The sequence below is a fragment of the Entelurus aequoreus genome, linkage group LG08, assembly GCF_033978785.1.
Source record: "Entelurus aequoreus isolate RoL-2023_Sb linkage group LG08, RoL_Eaeq_v1.1, whole genome shotgun sequence".
Lineage (NCBI taxonomy): Eukaryota > Metazoa > Chordata > Actinopteri > Syngnathiformes > Syngnathidae > Entelurus > Entelurus aequoreus.
This window is the reverse complement of record NC_084738.1, coordinates 78,934,793-78,961,182: the sequence shown is the minus strand read 5'-3', so window position 1 is coordinate 78,961,182 and position 26,390 is coordinate 78,934,793. Positions and strand designations below refer to the sequence as shown.

The following is a 26,390-nucleotide window of genomic DNA, read 5'->3' as shown; positions in this document are numbered from 1 at the left end:
TGACTATATTGACAATACAATGATTTTTGTGGTGAAATTCATTAAGCTACATCAAATATTGCCACGTTATTGACATATAATGTATATTTATTGACAGAGCACTGCTTTATGTGATCAAATTCACTAAAATACATCAAATATTGTTACATCATTGACATATAGTGTTAATAATTGAACAAAACCAGAGTTTTTATGGTTTAATGCACTAAAAGACATCAAATATTGCCTCATTATTGATATTAAATACTGTTAATAAATAAATGAAACAGCACTTTTTTAGTCCCACTCACTAAAATACATCAAATATTGCTACATCATTGACATATACTGTTAATAATTGAACAAAACCGCAGTTTTTTGTGGTTTAATTCACTAAAATACATAATTTATTGCCACTTTTTTGACATATAGTGTAAATAAATAAATGAGACAGCACTTTTTTTAGTCCCATTCACTAAAATACATGAAATATTCTTGAATTATTGACATATACTGTTAATAATTGAACAAAACCACAGTTTTATGGTTTAATTCACTAAAATACATCATTTATTGACACAATATTGACACATACTGTAGAAAATAAATGACACTACACTTTTTTAGTCCCATTCACTAAAATATGTCAAATATTCCTGAATTATTGACATATAGTGTGACTATATTGACAATACAATGCTTTTTATGGTGAAATTCATTAAGCTACATCAAATATTGCCACGTTTTTGACATATATTGTATATTTATTGACAGAGCACTGCTTTATGTGATCAAATTCACTAAAATACATCAAACATTGTTACATCATTGACATACAGTGTTAATAATTGAACAAAACCAGAGTTTTTATGGTTTAATGCACTAAAAGACATCAAATATTGCCTCATTATTGATATTAAATACTGTTAATAAATAAATGAAACAGCACTTTTTTAGTCCCACTCACTAAAATACATCAAATATTGCTACATCATTGACATATACTGTTAATAATTGAACAAAACCGCAGTTTTTTGTGGTTTAATTCACTAAAATACATAATTCATTGCCACTTTTTTGACATATAGTGTAAATAAATAAATGAGACAGCACTTTTTTTAGTCCCATTCACTAAAATACATTAAATATTCTTGAATTATTGACATATACTGTTAATAATTGAACAAAACCACAGTTTTATGGTTTAATTCACTAAAATACATCATTTATTGACACAATATTGACACATACTGTAGAAAATAAATGACACTACACTTTTTTAGTCCCATTCACTAAAATATGTCAAATATTCCTGAATTATTGACATATAGTGTGACTATATTGACAATGCAATGCTTTTTATGGTGAAATTCATTAAGCTACATCAAATATTGCCACGTTATTGACATATATTGTATATTTATTGACAGAGCACTGCTTTATGTGATCAAATTCACTAAAATACATCAAATATTGTTACATCATTGACATATAGTGTTAATAATTGAACAAAACCAGAGTTTTTATGGTTTAATGCACTAAAAGACATCAAATATTGCCTCATTATTGATATTAAATACTGTTAATAAATAAATGAAACAGCACTTTTTTAGTCCCACTCACTAAAATACATCAAATATTGCTACATCATTGACATATACTGTTAATAATTGAACAAAACCACAGTTTTTTGTGGTTTAATTTACTAAAATACATAATTTATTGCCACTTTTTTGACATATAGTGTAAATAAATAAATGAGACAGCACTTTTTTTAGTCCCATTCACTAAAATACATTAAATATTCTTGAATTATTGACATATACTGTTAATAATTGAACAAAACCACAGTTTTATGGTTTAATTCACTAAAATACATCATTTATTGACACAATATTGACACATACTGTAGAAAATAAATGACACTACACTTTTTTAGTCCCATTCACTAAAATATGTCAAATATTCCTGAATTATTGACATATAGTGTGACTATATTGACAATACAATGCTTTTTATGGTGAAATTCATTAAGCTACATCAAATATTGCCACGTTATTGACATATATTGTATATTTATTGACAGAGCACTGCTTTATGTGATCAAATTCACTAAAATACATCAAACATTGCTGCATCATTGACATACATTGTTTTTTCTTTTGTCCCACTCACTAGAATACATTATACATTGTCACATTATTGACATATAGTGTCAATAAATATATTACATATCACTTCTTTTGGTCAATTTCACTATACAAAAAATCAACTATTGCTTCATTATTGATATTATATACTGTAAATAAATTGATGAAACAGCACGTTTTTAGTCCCATTCACTAGAATACATCAAATATTGCCACATTATTGATATTATATACTGTAAATAAATTGATGAAACAGCACTATTTTAGTCACATTAACAAAAATACGTAAAATATTGCCTCAACATTTATATTATATACTGTAAATAAATAGTTGAAACGGCACTTTTTTAGCCACATGAACAAAATACATCAAATATTGCCTCATTATTGATATTATATACTGTAAATAAATTGATGAAACAGCACTTTTTTAGTCACATGAACAAAATACATCAAATATTGCCTCATTATTGATATTATATACTTTAAACAAAGGGATGCAACAGTACTATTTCAGAGACATTCACTAAAACACATAAATGTTTGCCTCATTATTGGTATTATATACTGTGAACAAAGTGATGAAACAGCGCTTTTTTAGTCACATTCACTAAAATACATCAAATATTGCCTCATTATTGACATTATATACTCTAAATAAACTTTTTTAGTCACATGAACAAAATACATCAAATATTGCGTCATTATTGATATTTTATACTGTAAATAAATTGATGAAACAGCTTTATTTTAGTCACATTCACTAAAATAATCCAATATTGTCACATTAGTGACACAGACTACAAGTAAAAACAAACAAAAAGCACCAAAACATGAATTAAATCTTCCATGTTGAATAAAACAGCCTATTTAGTGGTTGACCATCAAAAATGGAGCTGAGACATATTTTGTGTTTTGCCCCTCAGCTTGGAAAACCTTGTCTTGGTCCATGTTGTGTGGTTTTGTTGTGTACATGAGTGAAATAAGTGAGGACACACACTAAAGTGCTACAGGTGGTCCTCACACTGACAACTAACACTAAAGTGCTACAGTCGGTCCTCACACTGACGACACACACTAAAGTGTCGGCCCTCACACTGACGACACACACTAAAGTGTCGGTCCTCACACTGACGACACACACTAAAGTGTCGGTCCTCACACTGACGACACACACTAAAGTGTCGGCCCTCACACTGACGACACACACTAAAGTGTCGGCCCTCACACTGACGACACACACTAAAGTGTCGGCCCTCACACTGACGACACACACTAAAGTGTCGGTCCTCACACTGACGACACACACTAAAGTGACGACACACACTAAAGTGTCGGTCCTCACACTGACGACACACACTAAAGTGTCGGCCCTCACACTGACGACACACACTAAAGTGTCGGTCCTCACACTGACGACACACACTAAAGTGTCGGTCCTCACACTGACGACACACACTAAAGCAGGGGTGGGCAATTAATTTTTACCGGGGGCCGCATGAGCTACCCGAGCACTGCTGGAGGGCCACATCGACAATATTTCAATTAAATTTTGCTCAATATTATTTTTGATATATACCGTAAGATAAATAATAATAATAATAATAATAATAGTAATACTTCAACATAGTGTGTGTAACAGCATTCCATGACTAATATATATAAATTAACATTAATAATAAATGACAGTAAAATAAGCACACGTATGACTGACGAGTCATAGTGTAACTTTGTGTGGTGTTTGAGTTGTCCGACTTTTTGTGTGGCCTTAAACGCACCAGTGGTTTAGTGCTATGCGTGTTGGTGACAGATGACAAGTTGGTTTTGGCCTGGTTTGTACGGCAGAAAATGACTAGTTTTTCGAGATATAATTGTTTTACTCATGTTTTTGGTGTGGTTATGTCCGAATATAAACAGTTTTGTTCAATAAAGTGATCGATATAATTCCTGTCCTCGAAGCATCTCGATAGACGTTACAATAATTGAACGGTGTTCAATTGAACGGTGTTGACGAACACACTTAGGGCCGCTTGTTGTCACTGTCACTCAAAGTTGCATTGCAAAATTCCATAGAATAAATATGTTTATTTTGTTTAGAATTCAGATGGGATTTGATTTGGTGCGCGGCATATACTTGCTGCGCGCAGCGGACGCTTGAGCAGTGCACAATTGCGCAGGCACGCACCTTAGAGGGGACGTTGCTTTGCAGTTCATGTGTTGTTGAAAACACGGCATTCCTCATCAACTTTTCTCTTTTTAGCGTCTCTGGTGTAAACCGTGCATCACTTGTCGCTGCATGTGCACCTTCACTCGCAGGTTACACACGGACACACGCCCATAAATAATACTTTTCAAAATAAAAGCAGCACAGTTGTATTGCGCGCACGACATAGATGTTTTTTCAACTTTATTTTGTAATTGCAGTTGTTCACATTCACTCACAATCACGCATACGTCCACACGGAAGTAATACAAATAACGATTTTCAAAACAAAAGCAGCACCGTTGTATTGCACACTCGACATAGATACTTTTTTAAATTTATTTTGTAATTTATAATTGGCCTCACGTGGGCCGGACAGGGACGCACAAAGGGCCGGATGCGGCCCGCGGGCCGCAGAATGCCCAGGTCTGCACTAAAGTGTCGGTCCTCACACTGACGACACACACTAAAGTGTCGACCCTCACACTGACGACACACACTAAAGTGTCGGTCCTCACACTGACGACACACACTAAAGTGTCGGCCCTCACACTGACGACACACACTAAAGTGTCGGTCCTCACACTGACGACACACACTAAAGTGTCGGCCCTCACACTGACGACACACACTAAAGTGTCGGCCCTCACACTGACGACACACACTAAAGTGTCGGTCCTCACACTGACGACATACACTAAAGTGTCGGTCCTCACACTGACGACACACACTAAAGTGTCGGCCCTCACACTGACGACATACACTAAAGTGTCGGTCCTCACACTGACGACACACACTAAAGTGACGACACACACTAAAGTGTCGGTCCTCACACTGACGACACACACTAAAGTGACGACACACACTAAAGTGTCGGCCCTCACACTGACGACACACACTAAAGTGTCGGTCCTCACACTGACGACACACACTAAAGTGTCGGCCCTCACACTGACGACACACACTAAAGTGTCGGCCCTCACACTGACGACACACACTAAAGTGTCGGTCCTCACACTGACGACACACACTAAAGTGCTAGAGTCGGTCCTCACACTGACGACACACACTAAAGTGTCGGCCCTCACACTGACGACACACACTAAAGTGACGACACACACTAAAGTGTCGGTCCTCACACTGACGACACACACTAAAGTGACGACACACACTAAAGTGTCGGCCCTCATACTGACGACACACACTAAAGTGTCGGCCCTCACTCTGACGACACACACTAAAGTGTCGGCCCTCACACTGACGACACACACTAAAGTGTCGGTCCTCACACTGACGACACACACTAAAGTGTCGGCCCTCACACTGACGACACACACTAAAGTGTCGGTCCTCACACTGACGACACACACTAAAGTGTCGGTCCTCACACTGACGACACACACTAAAGTGTCGGCCCTCACACTGACGACACACACTAAAGTGTCGGTCCTCACACTGACGACACACACTAAAGTGTCGGCCCTCACACTGACGACACACACTAAAGTGTCGGCCCTCACACTGACGACACACACTAAAGTGTCGGTCCTCACACTGACGACATACACTAAAGTGTCGGTCCTCACACTGACGACACACACTAAAGTGTCGGCCCTCTCACTGACGACATACACTAAAGTGTCGGTCCTCACACTGACGACACACACTAAAGTGACGACACACACTAAAGTGTCGGTCCTCACACTGACGACACACACTAAAGTGACGACACACACTAAAGTGTCGGCCCTCACACTGACGACACACACTAAAGTGTCGGTCCTCACACTGACGACACACACTAAAGTGTCGGCCCTCACACTGACGACACACACTAAAGTGTCGGCCCTCACACTGACGACACACACTAAAGTGTCGGTCCTCACACTGACGACACACACTAAAGTGTCGGCCCTCACACTGACGACACACACTAAAGTGTCGGCCCTCACACTGACGACACACACTAAAGTGTCGGCCCTCACACTGACGACACACACTAAAGTGTCGGTCCTCACACTGACGACACACACTAAAGTGCTAGAGTCGGTCCTCACACTGACGACACACACTAAAGTGTCGGCCCTCACACTGACGACACACACTAAAGTGACGACACACACTAAAGTGTCGGTCCTCACACTGACGACACACACTAAAGTGACGACACACACTAAAGTGTCGGCCCTCATACTGACGACACACACTAAAGTGTCGGCCCTCACTCTGACGACACACACTAAAGTGTCGGTCCTCACACTGACGACACACACTAAAGTGTCGGCCCTCACACTGACGACACACACTAAAGTGTCGGTCCTCACACTGACGACACACACTAAAGTGTCGGCCCTCACACTGACGACACACCCTAAAGTGTCGGTCCTCACACTGACGACACACCCTAAAGTGTCGGTCCTCACACTGACGACACACACTAAAGTGTCGGTCCTCACACTGACGACACACACTAAAGTGTCGGCCCTCACACTGACGACACACACTAAAGTGTCGGCCCTCACACTGACGACACACACTAAAGTGTCGGTCCTCACACTGACGACACACACTAAAGTGTCGGTCCTCACACTGACGACACACACTAAAGTGTCGGCCCTCACACTGACGACTCACACTAAAGTGTCGGCCCTCACACTGACGACACACACTAAAGTGTCAGTCCTCACACTGACGACACACACTAAATAGTCGGTCCTCACACTGACGACACACACTAAAGTGTCGGTCCTCACACTGACGACACACACTAAAGTGTCGGTCCTCACACTGACGACACACACTAAAGTGACGACACACACTAAAGTGTCGGTCCTCACACTGACGACACACACTAAAGTGTCGGTCCTCACACTGACGACACACACTAAAGTGTCGGTCCTCACACTGACGACACACACTAAAGTGACGACACACACTAAAGTGTCGGTCCTCACACTGACGACACACACTAAAGTGTCGGTCCTCACACTGACGACACACACTAAAGTGTCGGTCCTCACACTGACGACACACACTAAAGTGTCGGTCCTCACACTGACGACACACACTAAAGTGTCGGCCCTCACACTGACGACACACACTAAAGTGTCGGTCCTCACACTGACGACACACACTAAAGTGTCGGCCCTCACACTGACGACACACACTAAAGTGTCGGCCCTCACACTGACGACATACACTAAAGTGTCGGTCCTCACACTGACGACACACACTAAAGTGACGACACACACTAAAGTGTCGGCCCTCACACTGACGACACACACTAAAGTGTCGGCCCTCACACTGACGACACACACTAAAGTGTCGGTCCTCACACTGACGACACACACTAAAGTGTCGGCCCTCACACTGACGACACACACTAAAGTGTCGGCCCTCACACTGACGACACACACTAAAGTGTCGGTCCTCACACTGACGACACACACTAAAGTGCTAGAGTCGGTCCTCACACTGACGACACACACTAAAGTGTCGGCCCTCACACTGACGACACACACTAAAGTGTCGGTCCTCACACTGACGACACACACTAAAGTGTCGGCCCTCACACTGACGACACACACTAAAGTGTCGGCCCTCACACTGACGACACACACTAAAGTGTCGGTCCTCACACTGACGACATACACTAAAGTGTCGGTCCTCACACTGACGACACACACTAAAGTGTCGGCCCTCACACTGACGACATACACTAAAGTGTCGGTCCTCACACTGACGACACACACTAAAGTGACGACACACACTAAAGTGTCGGTCCTCACACTGACGACACACACTAAAGTGACGACACACACTAAAGTGTCGGCCCTCACACTGACGACACACACTAAAGTGTCGGTCCTCACACTGACGACACACACTAAAGTGTCGGCCCTCACACTGACGACACACACTAAAGTGTCGGCCCTCACACTGACGACACACACTAAAGTGTCGGTCCTCACACTGACGACACACACTAAAGTGTCGGCCCTCACACTGACGACACACACTAAAGTGTCGGCCCTCACACTGACGACACACACTAAAGTGTCGGCCCTCACACTGACGACACACACTAAAGTGTCGGTCCTCACACTGACGACACACACTAAAGTGCTAGAGTCGGTCCTCACACTGACGACACACACTAAAGTGTCGGCCCTCACACTGACGACACACACTAAAGTGACGACACACACTAAAGTGTCGGTCCTCACACTGACGACACACACTAAAGTGACGACACACACTAAAGTGTCGGCCCTCATACTGACGACACACACTAAAGTGTCGGCCCTCACTCTGACGACACACACTAAAGTGTCGGTCCTCACACTGACGACACACACTAAAGTGTCGGCCCTCACACTGACGACACACACTAAAGTGTCGGCCCTCACACTGACGACACACACTAAAGTGTCGGTCCTCACACTGACGACACACACTAAAGTGTCGGCCCTCACACTGACGACACACCCTAAAGTGTCGGTCCTCACACTGACGACACACCCTAAAGTGTCGGTCCTCACACTGACGACACACACTAAAGTGTCGGTCCTCACACTGACGACACACACTAAAGTGTCGGCCCTCACACTGACGACACACACTAAAGTGTCGGCCCTCACACTGACGACACACACTAAAGTGTCGGTCCTCACACTGACGACACACACTAAAGTGTCGGTCCTCACACTGACGACACACACTAAAGTGTCGGCCCTCACACTGACGACTCACACTAAAGTGTCGGCCCTCACACTGACGACACACACTAAAGTGTCAGTCCTCACACTGACGACACACACTAAATAGTCGGTCCTCACACTGACGACACACACTAAAGTGTCGGTCCTCACACTGACGACACACACTAAAGTGTCGGCCCTCACACTGACGACTCACACTAAAGTGTCGGCCCTCACACTGACGACACACACTAAAGTGTCAGTCCTCACACTGACGACACACACTAAATAGTCGGTCCTCACACTGACGACACACACTAAAGTGTCGGTCCTCACACTGACGACACACACTAAAGTGACGACACACACTAAAGTGTCGGTCCTCACACTGACGACACACACTAAAGTGTCGGTCCTCACATTGACGACACACACTAAAGTGTCGGTCCTCACACTGACGACACACACTAAAGTGACGACACACACTAAAGTGTCGGTCCTCACACTGACGACACACACTAAAGTGTCGGTCCTCACACTGACGACACACACTAAAGTGTCGGTCCTCACACTGACGACACACACTAAAGTGTCGGTCCTCACACTGACGACACACACTAAAGTGTCGGCCCTCACACTGACGACACACACTAAAGTGTCGGTCCTCACACTGACGACACACACTAAAGTGTCGGCCCTCACACTGACGACACACACTAAAGTGTCGGCCCTCACACTGACGACATACACTAAAGTGTCGGTCCTCACACTGACGACACACACTAAAGTGACGACACACACTAAAGTGTCGGCCCTCACACTGACGACACACACTAAAGTGTCGGCCCTCACACTGACGACACACACTAAAGTGTCGGTCCTCACACTGACGACACACACTAAAGTGTCGGCCCTCACACTGACGACACACACTAAAGTGTCGGCCCTCACACTGACGACACACACTAAAGTGTCGGTCCTCACACTGACGACACACACTAAAGTGCTAGAGTCGGTCCTCACACTGACGACACACACTAAAGTGTCGGCCCTCACACTGACGACACACACTAAAGTGACGACACACACTAAAGTGTCGGTCCTCACACTGACGACACACACTAAAGTGACGACACACACTAAAGTGTCGGCCCTCATACTGACGACACACACTAAAGTGTCGGCCCTCACTCTGACGACACACACTAAAGTGTCGGTCCTCACACTGACGACACACACTAAAGTGTCGGCCCTCACACTGACGACACACACTAAAGTGTCGGCCCTCACACTGACGACACACACTAAAGTGTCGGTCCTCACAGTGACGACACACACTAAAGTGTCGGCCCTCACACTGACGACACACCCTAAAGTGTCGGTCCTCACACTGACGACACACCCTAAAGTGTCGGTCCTCACACTGACGACACACACTAAAGTGTCGGTCCTCACACTGACGACACACACTAAAGTGTCGGCCCTCACACTGACGACACACACTAAAGTGTCGGCCCTCACACTGACGACACACACTAAAGTGTCGGTCCTCACACTGACGACACACACTAAAGTGTCGGTCCTCACACTGACGACACACACTAAAGTGTCGGCCCTCACACTGACGACTCACACTAAAGTGTCGGCCCTCACACTGACGACACACACTAAAGTGTCAGTCCTCACACTGACGACACACACTAAAGTGTCGGTCCTCACACTGACGACACACACTAAAGTGTCGGTCCTCACACTGACGACACACACTAAAGTGTCGGTCCTCACACTGACGACACACACTAAAGTGACGACACACACTAAAGTGTCGGTCCTCACACTGACGACACACACTAAAGTGTCGGTCCTCACACTGACGACACACACTAAAGTGTCGGTCCTCACACTGACGACACACACTAAAGTGACGACACACACTAAAGTGCTAGAGTCGGTCCTCACACTGACGACACACACTAAAGTGTCGGTCCTCACACTGACGACACACACTAAAGTGTCGGTCCTCACACTGACGACACACACTAAAGTGTCGGCCCTCACACTGACGACACACACTAAAGTGTCGGCCCTCACACTGACGACACACACTAAAGTGTCGGCCCTCACACTGACGACACACACTAAAGTGTCGGCCCTCACACTGACGACACACACTAAAGTGTCGGTCCTCACACTGACGACACACACTAAAGTGACGACACACACTAAAGTGTCGGTCCTCACACTGACGACACACACTAAAGTGACGACACACACTAAAGTGTCGGTCCTCACACTGACGACACACACTAAAGTGTCGGTCCTCACACTGACGACACACACTAAAGTGACGACACACACTAAAGTGTCGGTCCTCACACTGACGACACACACTAAAGTGACGACACACACTAAAGTGTCGGTCCTCACACTGACGACACACACTAAAGTGTCGGTCCTCACACTGACGACACACACTAAAGTGACGACACACACTAAAGTGTCGGTCCTCACACTGACGACACACACTAAAGTGACGACACACACTAAAGTGTCGGCCCTCACACTGACGACACACACTAAAGTGTCGGTCCTCACACTGACGACACACACTAAAGTGACGACACACACTAAAGTGTCGGTCCTCACACTGACGACACACACTAAAGTGTCGGCCCTCACACTGACGACACACACTAAAGTGACGACACACACTAAAGTGTCGGCCCTCACACTGACGACACACACTAAAGTGTCTGTCCTCACACTGACGACACACACTAAAGTGACGACACACACTAAAGTGTCGGTCCTCACACTGACGACACACACTAAAGTGTCGGTCCTCACACTGACGACACACACTAAAGTGACGACACACACTAAAGTGTCGGTCCTCACACTGACGACACACACTAAAGTGACGACACACACTAAAGTGTCGGCCCTCACACTGACGACACACACTAAAGTGTCGGTCCTCACACTGACGACACACACTAAAGTGACGACACACACTAAAGTGTCGGTCCTCACACTGACGACACACACTAAAGTGTCGGCCCTCACACTGACGACACACACTAAAGTGACGACACACACTAAAGTGTCGGCCCTCACACTGACGACACACACTAAAGTGTCTGTCCTCACACTGACGACACACACTAAAGTGACGACACACACTAAAGTGTCGGTCCTCACACTGACGACACACACTAAAGTGTCGGTCCTCACACTGACGACACACACTAAAGTGACGACACACACTAAAGTGTCGGTCCTCACACTGACGACACACACTAAAGTGACGACACACACTAAAGTGTCGGCCCTCACACTGACGACACACACTAAAGTGTCGGTCCTCACACTGACGACACACACTAAAGTGACGACACACACTAAAGTGTCGGTCCTCACACTGACGACACACACTAAAGTGACGACACACACTAAAGTGTCGGTCCTCACACTGACGACACACACTAAAGTGACGACACACACTAAAGTGTCGGTCCTCACACTGACGACACACACTAAAGTGACGACACACACTAAAGTGTCGGTCCTCACACTGACGACACACACTAAAGTGACGACACACACTAAAGTGTCGGTCCTCACACTGACGACACACACTAAAGTGACGACACACACTAAAGTGTCGGTCCTCACACTGACGACACACACTAAAGTGTCGGCCCTCACACTGACGACACACACTAAAGTGTCGGTCCTCACACTGACGACACACACTAAAGTGACGACACACACTAAAGTGTCGGTCCTCACACTGACGACACACACTAAAGTGACGACACACACTAAAGTGTCGGTCCTCACACTGACGACACACACTAAAGTGACGACACACACTAAAGTGTCGGTCCTCACACTGACGACACACACTAAAGTGACGACACACACTAAAGTGTCGGTCCTCACACTGACGACACACACTAAAGTGACGACACACACTAAAGTGTCGGTCCTCACACTGACGACACACACTAAAGTGTCGGTCCTCACACTGACGACACACACTAAAGTGTCGGTCCTCACACTGACGACACACACTAAAGTGTCGGTCCTCACACTGACGACACACACTAAAGTGACGACACACACTAAAGTGTCGGCCCTCACACTGACGACACACACTAAAGTGTCGGTCCTCACACTGACGACACACACTAAAGTGTCGGTCCTCACACTGACGACACACACTAAAGTGACGACACACACTAAAGTGTCGGTCCTCACACTGACGACACACACTAAAGTGACGACACACACTAAAGTGTCGGTCCTCACACTGACGACACACACTAAAGTGTCGGTCCTCACACTGACGACACACACTAAAGTGACGACACACACTAAAGTGTCGGTCCTCACACTGACGACACACACTAAAGTGACGACACACACTAAAGTGTCGGCCCTCACACTGACGACACACACTAAAGTGTCGGTCCTCACACTGACGACACACACTAAAGTGACGACACACACTAAAGTGTCGGTCCTCACACTGACGACACACACTAAAGTGTCGGCCCTCACACTGACGACACACACTAAAGTGACGACACACACTAAAGTGTCGGCCCTCACACTGACGACACACACTAAAGTGTCTGTCCTCACACTGACGACACACACTAAAGTGACGACACACACTAAAGTGTCGGTCCTCACACTGACGACACACACTAAAGTGTCGGTCCTCACACTGACGACACACACTAAAGTGACGACACACACTAAAGTGTCGGTCCTCACACTGACGACACACACTAAAGTGACGACACACACTAAAGTGTCGGCCCTCACACTGACGACACACACTAAAGTGTCGGTCCTCACACTGACGACACACACTAAAGTGACGACACACACTAAAGTGTCGGTCCTCACACTGACGACACACACTAAAGTGTCGGCCCTCACACTGACGACACACACTAAAGTGACGACACACACTAAAGTGTCGGCCCTCACACTGACGACACACACTAAAGTGTCTGTCCTCACACTGACGACACACACTAAAGTGACGACACACACTAAAGTGTCGGTCCTCACACTGACGACACACACTAAAGTGTCGGTCCTCACACTGACGACACACACTAAAGTGACGACACACACTAAAGTGTCGGTCCTCACACTGACGACACACACTAAAGTGACGACACACACTAAAGTGTCGGCCCTCACACTGACGACACACACTAAAGTGTCGGTCCTCACACTGACGACACACACTAAAGTGACGACACACACTAAAGTGTCGGTCCTCACACTGACGACACACACTAAAGTGACGACACACACTAAAGTGTCGGTCCTCACACTGACGACACACACTAAAGTGACGACACACACTAAAGTGTCGGTCCTCACACTGACGACACACACTAAAGTGACGACACACACTAAAGTGTCGGTCCTCACACTGACGACACACACTAAAGTGACGACACACACTAAAGTGTCGGTCCTCACACTGACGACACACACTAAAGTGACGACACACACTAAAGTGTCGGTCCTCACACTGACGACACACACTAAAGTGTCGGCCCTCACACTGACGACACACACTAAAGTGTCGGTCCTCACACTGACGACACACACTAAAGTGACGACACACACTAAAGTGTCGGTCCTCACACTGACGACACACACTAAAGTGACGACACACACTAAAGTGTCGGTCCTCACACTGACGACACACACTAAAGTGACGACACACACTAAAGTGTCGGTCCTCACACTGACGACACACACTAAAGTGACGACACACACTAAAGTGTCGGTCCTCACACTGACGACACACACTAAAGTGACGACACACACTAAAGTGTCGGTCCTCACACTGACGACACACACTAAAGTGTCGGTCCTCACACTGACGACACACACTAAAGTGTCGGTCCTCACACTGACGACACACACTAAAGTGTCGGTCCTCACACTGACGACACACACTAAAGTGACGACACACACTAAAGTGTCGGCCCTCACACTGACGACACACACTAAAGTGTCGGTCCTCACACTGACGACACACACTAAAGTGTCGGTCCTCACACTGACGACACACACTAAAGTGTCGGTCCTCACACTGACGACACACACTAAAGTGACGACACACACTAAAGTGTCGGTCCTCACACTGACGACACACACTAAAGTGTCGGCCCTCACACTGACGACACACACTAAAGTGTCGGTCCTCACACTGACGACACACACTAAAGTGACGACACACACTAAAGTGTCGGTCCTCACACTGACGACACACACTAAAGTGACGACACACACTAAAGTGTCGGTCCTCACACTGACGACACACACTAAAGTGACGACACACACTAAAGTGTCGGTCCTCACACTGACGACACACACTAAAGTGACGACACACACTAAAGTGTCGGTCCTCACACTGACGACACACACTAAAGTGACGACACACACTAAAGTGTCGGTCCTCACACTGACGACACACACTAAAGTGTCGGTCCTCACACTGACGACACACACTAAAGTGTCGGTCCTCACACTGACGACACACACTAAAGTGTCGGTCCTCACACTGACGACACACACTAAAGTGACGACACACACTAAAGTGTCGGCCCTCACACTGACGACACACACTAAAGTGTCGGTCCTCACACTGACGACACACACTAAAGTGTCGGTCCTCACACTGACGACACACACTAAAGTGACGACACACACTAAAGTGTCGGTCCTCACACTGACGACACACACTAAAGTGACGACACACACTAAAGTGTCGGTCCTCACACTGACGACACACACTAAAGTGTCGGTCCTCACACTGACGACACACACTAAAGTGACGACACACACTAAAGTGTCGGTCCTCACACTGACGACACACACTAAAGTGACGACACACACTAAAGTGTCGGCCCTCACACTGACGACACACACTAAAGTGTCGGTCCTCACACTGACGACACACACTAAAGTGACGACACACACTAAAGTGTCGGTCCTCACACTGACGACACACACTAAAGTGTCGGCCCTCACACTGACGACACACACTAAAGTGACGACACACACTAAAGTGTCGGCCCTCACACTGACGACACACACTAAAGTGTCTGTCCTCACACTGACGACACACACTAAAGTGACGACACACACTAAAGTGTCGGTCCTCACACTGACGACACACACTAAAGTGTCGGTCCTCACACTGACGACACACACTAAAGTGACGACACACACTAAAGTGTCGGTCCTCACACTGACGACACACACTAAAGTGACGACACACACTAAAGTGTCGGCCCTCACACTGACGACACACACTAAAGTGTCGGTCCTCACACTGACGACACACACTAAAGTGACGACACACACTAAAGTGTCGGTCCTCACACTGACGACACACACTAAAGTGTCGGCCCTCACACTGACGACACACACTAAAGTGACGACACACACTAAAGTGTCGGCCCTCACACTGACGACACACACTAAAGTGTCTGTCCTCACACTGACGACACACACTAAAGTGACGACACACACTAAAGTGTCGGTCCTCACACTGACGACACACACTAAAGTGTCGGTCCTCACACTGACGACACACACTAAAGTGACGACACACACTAAAGTGTCGGTCCTCACACTGACGACACACACTAAAGTGACGACACACACTAAAGTGTCGGCCCTCACACTGACGACACACACTAAAGTGTCGGTCCTCACACTGACGACACACACTAAAGTGACGACACACACTAAAGTGTCGGTCCTCACACTGACGACACACACTAAAGTGACGACACACACTAAAGTGTCGGTCCTCACACTGACGACACACACTAAAGTGACGACACACACTAAAGTGTCGGTCCTCACACTGACGACACACACTAAAGTGACGACACACACTAAAGTGTCGGTCCTCACACTGACGACACACACTAAAGTGACGACACACACTAAAGTGTCGGTCCTCACACTGACGACACACACTAAAGTGACGACACACACTAAAGTGTCGGTCCTCACACTGACGACACACACTAAAGTGTCGGCCCTCACACTGACGACACACACTAAAGTGTCGGTCCTCACACTGACGACACACACTAAAGTGACGACACACACTAAAGTGTCGGTCCTCACACTGACGACACACACTAAAGTGACGACACACACTAAAGTGTCGGTCCTCACACTGACGACACACACTAAAGTGACGACACACACTAAAGTGTCGGTCCTCACACTGACGACACACACTAAAGTGACGACACACACTAAAGTGTCGGTCCTCACACTGACGACACACACTAAAGTGACGACACACACTAAAGTGTCGGTCCTCACACTGACGACACACACTAAAGTGTCGGTCCTCACACTGACGACACACACTAAAGTGTCGGTCCTCACACTGACGACACACACTAAAGTGTCGGTCCTCACACTGACGACACACACTAAAGTGACGACACACACTAAAGTGTCGGCCCTCACACTGACGACACACACTAAAGTGTCGGCCCTCACACTGACGACACACACTAAAGTGACGACACACACTAAAGTGTCGGCCCTCACACTGACGACACACACTAAAGTGACGACACACACTAAAGTGTCGGTCCTCACACTGACGACACACACTAAAGTGTCGGCCCTCACACTGTCGCTTCTTGTCAGCTGCACAACATCAGCAAGTCTCTCACCGCCAACGAAGCGCCGCCCAAGTCCAAGTACGTGCGCAGTATCCTTTGCTCCCGCGTGGGCGGTGTGGCAGGTTTGTTAGGCGCTCTCCTCCTCCTTCCTTGACACGCCACGACATCCTCCTGGGGACGCACAAGGAGGGCGGTGCCGCCACCTTCTGGTCGTACACCCTCAACCTGCCGCTGTCCAGCAACGCCATCGTCAGCTGGAAGTTCTGCTACGTGCTGCACAAAGTGCTCCGAGACGGCCATCGCAATGTAAGCGTCCGCCACGCCACGCCTCCCCCATTCCCTCGCCCCTTGCTGAGCTTTGCCGTCCTTTGTGTGTGTTCCGCCGCAGTGCGTCCGAGACTCGCACAGGTACTGCCGCAACGTGAAGGACATGGGGGCACTGTGGGTGAGTACTCTTCCGCCGCCACCTTGTCAAAAAAAAAGGACTCTTCCGAGCTGGTTACGAGGACAGGAAGTTGCGCAGACAAACACCAACAAGTGGGAATGTATTTTTTACGAAAGTCATTTTTCAAAAAAGGTCAACATGAAGCTAGTCGCCACACAGCGGCTAAGCTCGCGATACGCACAAGCCAGACGCACGTAACAATAATTGATGCCAAATAATGAGTAGTGGCCGATACCGACATATCAACAGGAAGCAGACATACTTTTTATTTTTGTATTATTTTGTAGCCAGAGAACAATGGTAGGTAGGAAAAAAATAACCTAATTATTAATAACCACCTGGAATGGACTTATGCTGTCTTTAAGTTGAAGTGGAGTGGTCATTTTTACATTTATTTTTTTTATTTTTTTTGCTGACACGTAGTTCTCGCAGTAATTCATGAAGCTCATGAACCTTAAAATGTTTTTTACAGTACTTGTTTTTTTACACTGAATTAGAGATGTCCGATAATAACAATAAATGCTTTAAAATGTAATATCGGAAATTATCGGTATCGTTTTTTTGTTTTTTTTTTGTTTTTTTTGTTTTTATTAAATGAACATAAAAAACACAAGATACACTTACAATTAGTGCACCAAGCCAAAAAACCTCCCTCCCCCATTCACACTCATTCACACAAAAGGGTTGTTTCTTTCTGTTATTAATATTCTGCTTCCTACATTATATATCAATATATATCAATACAGTCTGCAAGGGATACAGTCCGTAAGCACACATGATTGTGCGTGCTGCTGCTCCACTAAAAGTACTAACCTTTACCACTTAATTTGACTAATTTTCATTAAATTACTAGTTTCTATGTAACTGTTTTTATATTGTTTTACTTTCTTTTTTTATTCAAGAAAATCTTTTTAATTTATTTATGTTATTTTATTTTATTAATTTTTTTAAAAAGGACCTTATCTTCACCATACCTGGTTGTCCAAATTAGGCATAATAATGTGTTAATTCCACGACCGTATATATCGGTATCGGTTGATATCGGTATCTGTAATTAAGAGTTGGACAATATCGGAATATCGGATATCGGCATAAAAGCCATTATCGGACATCCCTACACTGAATCTTTTTTACACTGAATTTTTTTCAATGAAATTGTCAGCATAATTTGATGTAAAAAAAACTTCAGTTCACAAAATTCAAACACAAAAGATGTAGTTACATGAATTCAGTGTCAAAAAAAGCTTTCATACGAAAGACACAAATTAAACTCCATCGTTAAATTAAAAATATATATATATATTATTTGTATTTTATTTTATTTTATTTTATTTTATTTTATTTTATTTTATTTTTATTTTTATTTTATTTTATTTCATTTTTATTTTATTTTTGTATTATTTTGTAGTCAGAGAACAATGGTAGGTAGGAAAAAAATAACCTAATTATTATTAAACATCTGGAATGGACTTATGCTGTCTTTAAATTGAAGTGGAGTGGTAACAATTTTTTTTATAAATATATTTTTTTGCTGACACCTAGTTCTCGCAGTAATTCATGAAGCTCATGAACCTTAAAATGTTTTTTACAGTAAACAATTTTTACACTGAATTTTTTTTACACTGAATTTTTTTCAATGAAATTGTCTGCATAATTTGATGTAAAAAAAAATTAAATTCACAAAATTCAAACACAAAAAATTTAGTTACATGAATTCAGTGTCAAAAAAAGTAGGGTCCGATAATGGCTTTTTTTTTTTTACCGATATCCGATATTCCGATATTGTCCAACTTTTAATTACCAATACCGATATCAACCGATACCGATATATACAGTCGTGGAATTAACACATTATTATGCCTAATTTGGACAACCAGGTATGGTGAAGATGAGGTCCTTTTTTAAAAAATTAATAAAATAAAACAAGATAAATAAATTAAAAACATTTTCTTGAATAAAAAAGAAAGTAAAACAATATAAAAACAGTTACATAGAAACTAGTAATGAATGAAAATGAGTCAAATTAAGTGTTAAAGGTTAGTACTATTAGTGGACCAGCAGCACGCACAATCATGTGTGCTTACGGACTGTATCCCTTGCAGACTGTATTGATATATATTGATATATAATGTAGGAAGCAGAATATTAATAACAGAAAGAAACAACCCTTTTGTGTGAATGAGTGTAAATGGAGGAGGGAGGTTTTTTGGCTTGGTGCACTAATTGTAAGTGTATCTTGTGTTTTTTATGTTGATTTAATTAAAAAAAAACAAAAACAACTGATACTGATAATAAAAAAACAGATACCGTTAATTTCCGATATTACATTTTAAAGCATTTATCTGCCGATATTATTGGACATCTCTAAAAAAAAGCTTTCGTACGAAAGGCACAAATTAACCTCCATCGTTAAATTAAAAAAATATATATATTATTTTTTAACATGTTTTATGACTGAGACCCTTCCGGGTCCCTGGGACCAAAAGGTTAAAAAAAATATACATTGTATTGGTTTTTAAAATAAAAAATATCCAAATGGCCCCCGCATGATTTGAGTTTTCAGCATGTGGCCCTGGACACCCCCTGTTCAAGATCTTTGTATCCGCCCTGGGAATGTGAGAAGAGAGAGAAAGGGTTGATTGTGAACAGGAATGTTTAGGTTAAGGCAGTAATACAGCATCAATCACGAAAGGAACCCATTTGTAGAGTAACCTTTGACCACAAGACAAATAATCACAGCAGCCTTTGTCCCATGTTCTGGGAACGACGTAGGAAGACCCAAGCAGGACTTTAGCAGGGCTAATGCAGTGACGAGAAGCAATACAGCATAAATCACATGACTGTGACTTATATGAGTTTTGCCACAACGCAGGGCAACTTGCACGACCGATACGGCCACATCGTCGCCCTGTCCGCCAAGTTCCTCTGCCTCAAGATGGCGTTCCACGGCAAGGTGACGCAACATCCCTCGCCTCCTGACGAGCACGGACACTGACGCCTCTTTTCCCGCGCAGCACAAAACCATTCCTGGCAACCTGGAGGCCTCGGACGAGACGTTGCACCGGGAAGCGGGAGGCGACATGGACAACGTGTAAAGTGCCCACCGCCGAAACCGCGTGTCGTTTCCCCCGCAGCTGTGGCATCATTGTGGGGTTTTTTTTGTGTGTGGGCTGCAGGCTGGATATGACGCAGGAGCTGTTGGATTGTTTTGAAGCTGCGCTGAAGATGTCCGAGACAGGTTGGACTCCATCTTTCCACGCACAGTTACGTTAGCTACGTGCTAACAACACTACTTTAACGGCAGCGTCATGCTAGGTTAGCATATTTGCTAAAAAAAAAAAACACACAAAAAATCCGATTTACAGCTTCCACATTGGTAGCTGGCAGAACTTCAGGCTGTGTTTTAAGATGTGTAGTGAAGCCTGCTTCTGTTTATTATTTTTCTACCCAAAGCCAAAAACACTAGCATGGCTATGTTAGCTCCATGCTAACGTTACGCTCACATTTTCCCAGCGACATTATGCTAGGCTAGTTAAGGGGGTATATTTCAAGGCTGCATTTTAAGATGTGTAGCGAAGCCTGCTTTTTTTGTGTGTGTTTTTTTTCTTCCCAGAAGCAATTATGTCCATTGGGGAAGGATGTTTCTCCCTGGATGACATGATCAAATCCCCAAACTTGAAAAGCGGCATATTTCTAGGCTGCATTTTAAGATGTGTAGTGAAGCCTGTTTTTTATTTATTATTTTTATTACACAAAGCCAAAAACACTAGCATGGCTATGTTAGCTCCATGCTAACATTACGCTCACATTTTCCCAGCGACATCATGCTAGGCTAGTTAAGGGGGTATATTTCAAGGCTGCATTTTAAGATGTGTAGCGAAGCCTGTTTTTTATTTATTATTTTTATTACACAAAGCCAAAAACACTAGCATGGCTATGTTAGCTCCATGCTAACATTACGCTCACATTTTCCCAGCGACATCATGCTAGGCTAGTTAAGGGGGTATATTTCAAGGCTGCATTTTAAGATGTGTAGCGAAGCCTGTTTTTTATTTATTATTTTTATTACACAAAGCCAAAAACACTAGCATGGCTATGTTAGCTCCATGCTAACATTACGCTCACATTTTCCCAGCGACATCATGCTAGGCTAGTTAAGGGGGTATATTTCAAGGCTGCATTTTAAGATGTGTAGCGAAGCCTGTTTTTTATTTATTATTTTTATTACACAAAGCCAAAAACACTAGCATGGCTATGTTAGCTCCATGCTAACATTACGCTCACATTTTCCCAGCGACATCATGCTAGGCTAGTTAAGGGGGTATATTTCAAGGCTGCATTTTAAGATGTGTAGCGAAGCCTGTTTTTTTTGTGTGTTTTTTTTTCTTCCCAAAAGCAATTATGTCCATGGGGAAGGATGTTTGTCCTTTAATGACATGATCAAATCTCCATAGTTAAAAAGCGGCATATTTCTAGGCTGCATTTTAAGATGTGTAGTGAAGCCTGTTTTTCATTTATTATTTTGTTTACACAAAGCCAGAAACAATAGCAAAACTAGCATAGCTTTGTTAGCTCCATGCTAACATTACGCTCACATTTTCCCAGCGACATCATGCCAGGCTAGCGCCCACATTTGTAGCTGCCTGTTGGATGGAACTCAGAACTCCAGGCTGCATTTTAAGATGTGTAGCGAAGCCTGCTTTTCTAATTTTAATTTTTTATTTTTTCCCGAGAAGCAATTTGTCCTTGGGAAGGATGTTTCTCCCTGTATAACATGCTAAAATCTCTAAACTTAAAAGTGGCATATTTTTTAGGCCGCATTTTAAGATGTGTAGCGAAGCCTGCTTTTTTTTTTTTTTTTTTGACCCAGAAGCAATATGTCCCTGGGGAAGGATGTTTCTCCTTGAATAAAATGATAAAATCTCTAAACTTAAAGCGGCATATTTTTTAGGCTGCATTTTAAGATGTGTAGCAAAGCCTTTTTTAATTTTTTTCTTTTTTTTAATAAACTTCCAGAAGCAATATGTCCATGAGGAAGGATGTTTCTCCATGAATGACATGATCAAATCCCCAAACTTGAAAAGCGGCATATTTCTAGGCTGCATTTTAAGATGTGTAGTGAAGCCTGTTTTTAATTTATTATTTTTATTACACAAAGCCAAAAACACTAGCATGGCTATGTTAGCTCCATGCTAACATTACGCTCACATTTTCCCAGCGACATCATGCTAGGCTAGTTAAGGTGGTATATTTCAAGGCTGCATTTTAAGATGTGTAGCGAAGCCTGCTTTTTTTTGTGTGTGTGTTTTTCTTCCCAAAAGCAATATGTCCATGGGGAAGGATGTTTCTCCTTTAATGACATGATCAAATCTCCATAGTTAAAAAGCGGCATATTTCTAGGCTGCATTTCAAGATGTGTAGCGAAGCCTCTTTCTTTTTTTTTCTTTCTTTTTTTTAGTTCCAGAAGCAATATGTCCATGGGGAAGGATGTTTCTCCCTGGATGACATGATCAAATCCCCAAACTTGAAAAGCGGCATATTTCCAGGCTGCATTTTAAGATGTGTAGTGAAGCCTGTTTTTTTTTTGTTTTTGTTTTTTACACAAAGCCAAAGACAATAGCAAATCGAGCATAGCCATGTTAGCTCCATGCTAACATTACGCTCATATTTTCCCAGCGACATCTTGCTAGGCTAATTAAGGGGGTATATTTCAAGGCTGCATTTTAAGATGTGTAGCGAAGCCTGCTTGTGTTTTTTTTCTTCCCAAAAGCAGTATGTCCACGGGGAAGGATGTTTCTCCTTTAATGACATGATCAAATCTCCATAGTTAAAAAGCGGCATATTTCTAGGCTGCATTTCAAGATGTGTAGCGAAGCCTCTTTTTTTTTTCTTTTTTGTTTTTTTTGTTTGTTCCAGAAGCAATATGTCCATGGGGAAGGATGTTTCTCCCTGGATGACATGATCAAATCCCCAAACTTGAAAAGCGGCATATTTGTAGGCTGCATTTTAAGATGTGTAGTGAAGCCTGTTTTTATTTATATATTTTTTTTACACAAAGCCAAACACAATAGCAAATCGAGCAAAGCCATGTTAGCTCCATGCTAACATTACGCTCATATTTTCCCAGCGACATCATGCTAGGCTAATTAAGGGGGTATATTTCAAGGCTGCATTTTAAGATGTGTAGCGAAGCCTGCTTGTGTTTTTTTCTTCCCAAAAGCAATATGTCCACGGGGAAGGATGTTTCTCTTTTAATGACATGATCAAATCTCCATAGTTTAAAAGCGGCACATTTCTAGGCTGCATTTCAAGATGTGTAGCGAAGCCTCCTTTTTTTTTTCTTTTTTTTTTTTTTTAGTTCCAGAAGCAATGTCAATGGGGAAGGATGTTTCTCCATGAATGACATGATCAAATCCCCAAACTTGAAAAGCGGCATATTTCTAGGCTGCATTTTAAGATGTGTAGTGAAGCCTGTTTTCATTTATATCTATTTTTTTTACACAAAGCCAAAGACAATAGCAAATCGAGCATAGCCATGTTAGCTCCATGCTAACATTACGCTCACATTTTCCCAGCGACATCATGCTAGGCTAGCTCCCACATTTGTAGCTGCCTGTTGGATGGAACACAGAACTTGAGGCTGCATTTTAAGATGTGTAGCAAAGCCTGCTTTTTTCTTTTCTTTTCCCAGAAGCAATATGTACATGGGGAAGGATTTTTCTCTTTGGATAACCTGATCAAATCTCCAAAGTTAAAGTGGCAAATTTCTAGGCTGCATTTTAAGATGTGTAGCGAAGCCTGAATTTAAAAAAAATGTCCCCCCATAAACAGTATGTCCATGGGGAAGGATGTTTCTCCTTGAATGACATGATCAAATCTCCAAACTTGAAAAGCGGCATATTTCTAGGCTGCATTTTAAGATGTGTGGTGAAGCCTGTTTTTTTTGTTTTTTTTACACAAAGCCAAAAACAATAGCAACACTAGCATAGCTATGTTAGCTCCATGCTAACATTACGCTCACATTTTCCCAACTACATCATGCTAGGCTAGCCCCCACGTTAGTCTGTTGGATGGAACACAGAACCCCAGGCTACATTTTAAGATGTGTAGCAAAGCCTGCTTTTTTCTTTTCTTTTCCCAGAAGCAATATGTACATGGGGAAAGATTGTTCTCTTTGGATAACCTGATCAAATCTCCAAAATTAAAGTGGCAAATTTCTAGGCTGCATTTTAAGATGTGTAGCGAAGCCTGAATTAAAAAAAAAATTCCCCCCATAAACAGTATGTCCATGGGGAAGGATGTTTCTCCTTGAATGACATGATCAAATCTCCAAACTTGAAAAGCGGCATATTTCTAGGCTGCATTTTAAGATGTGTAGTGAAGCCTGTTTTTTTTTTGTTTTTTTTACACAAAGCCAAAAACAATAGCAACACTAGCATAGCTATGTTAATGTTAGCTCCATGCTAACATTACGCTCACATTTTCCCAACTACATCATGCTAGGCTAGCCCCCACATTAGCCTGTTGGATGGAACACAGAACCCCAGGCTACATTTTAAGATGTGTAGCAAAGCCTGCTTTTTTCTTTTCTTTTCCCAGAAGCAATATGTACATGGGGAAAGATTTTTCTCTTTGGATAACCTGATCAAATCTCCAAAGTTAAAGTGGCAAATTTCTAGGCTGCATTTTAAGATGTGTAGCGAAGCCTGAATTTTTTAATTTCCCCCCCCCATAAACAGTATGTCCATGGGGAAGGATGTTTCTCCTTGAATGACATGATCAAATCTCCAAACTTGAAAAGCGGCATATTTCTAGGCTGCATTTTAAGATGTGTAGTGAAGCCTTTTTAAAATTTTATTTATTTTTTTACACAAAGCCAAAAACAATAGCAACACTAGCATAGCTATGTTAATGTTAGCTCCATGCTAACATTACGCTCACATTTTCCCAACTACATCATGCTAGGCTAGCCCCCACATTAGCTTGTTGGATGGAACACAGAACCCCAGGCTACATTTTAAGATGTGTAGCAAAGCCTGCTTTTTTCTTTTCTTTTCCCAGAAGCAATATGTACATGGGGAAAGATTTTTCTCTTTGGATAACCTGATCAAATCTCCAAAGTTAAAGTGGCAAATTTCTAGGCTGCATTTTAAGATGTGTAGCGAAGCCTGAATTTTTTAATTTTTTCCCCCCATAAACAGTATGTCCATG

At 43.4% G+C, this 26,390-nt stretch overlaps 1 protein-coding gene across 1 annotated transcript in view; it reads left to right on the top strand.

The window, feature by feature from the left end:
- The window catches only part of LOC133656315 (huntingtin-interacting protein 1-related protein-like), an 86,027-nt gene that overhangs the window by 6,230 nt on the left and 53,407 nt on the right, over positions 1-26,390 (top strand). The window contains exons 3-8 of the mRNA XM_062057341.1: positions 17,760-17,823; positions 17,898-18,040; positions 18,123-18,179; positions 21,052-21,132; positions 21,194-21,270; positions 21,356-21,417. Coding sequence (XP_061913325.1) covers positions 17,760-17,823; positions 17,898-18,040; positions 18,123-18,179; positions 21,052-21,132; positions 21,194-21,270; positions 21,356-21,417 — 484 coding nt within the window. The remainder of the gene's footprint in view (positions 1-17,759; positions 17,824-17,897; positions 18,041-18,122; positions 18,180-21,051; positions 21,133-21,193; positions 21,271-21,355; positions 21,418-26,390) is intronic.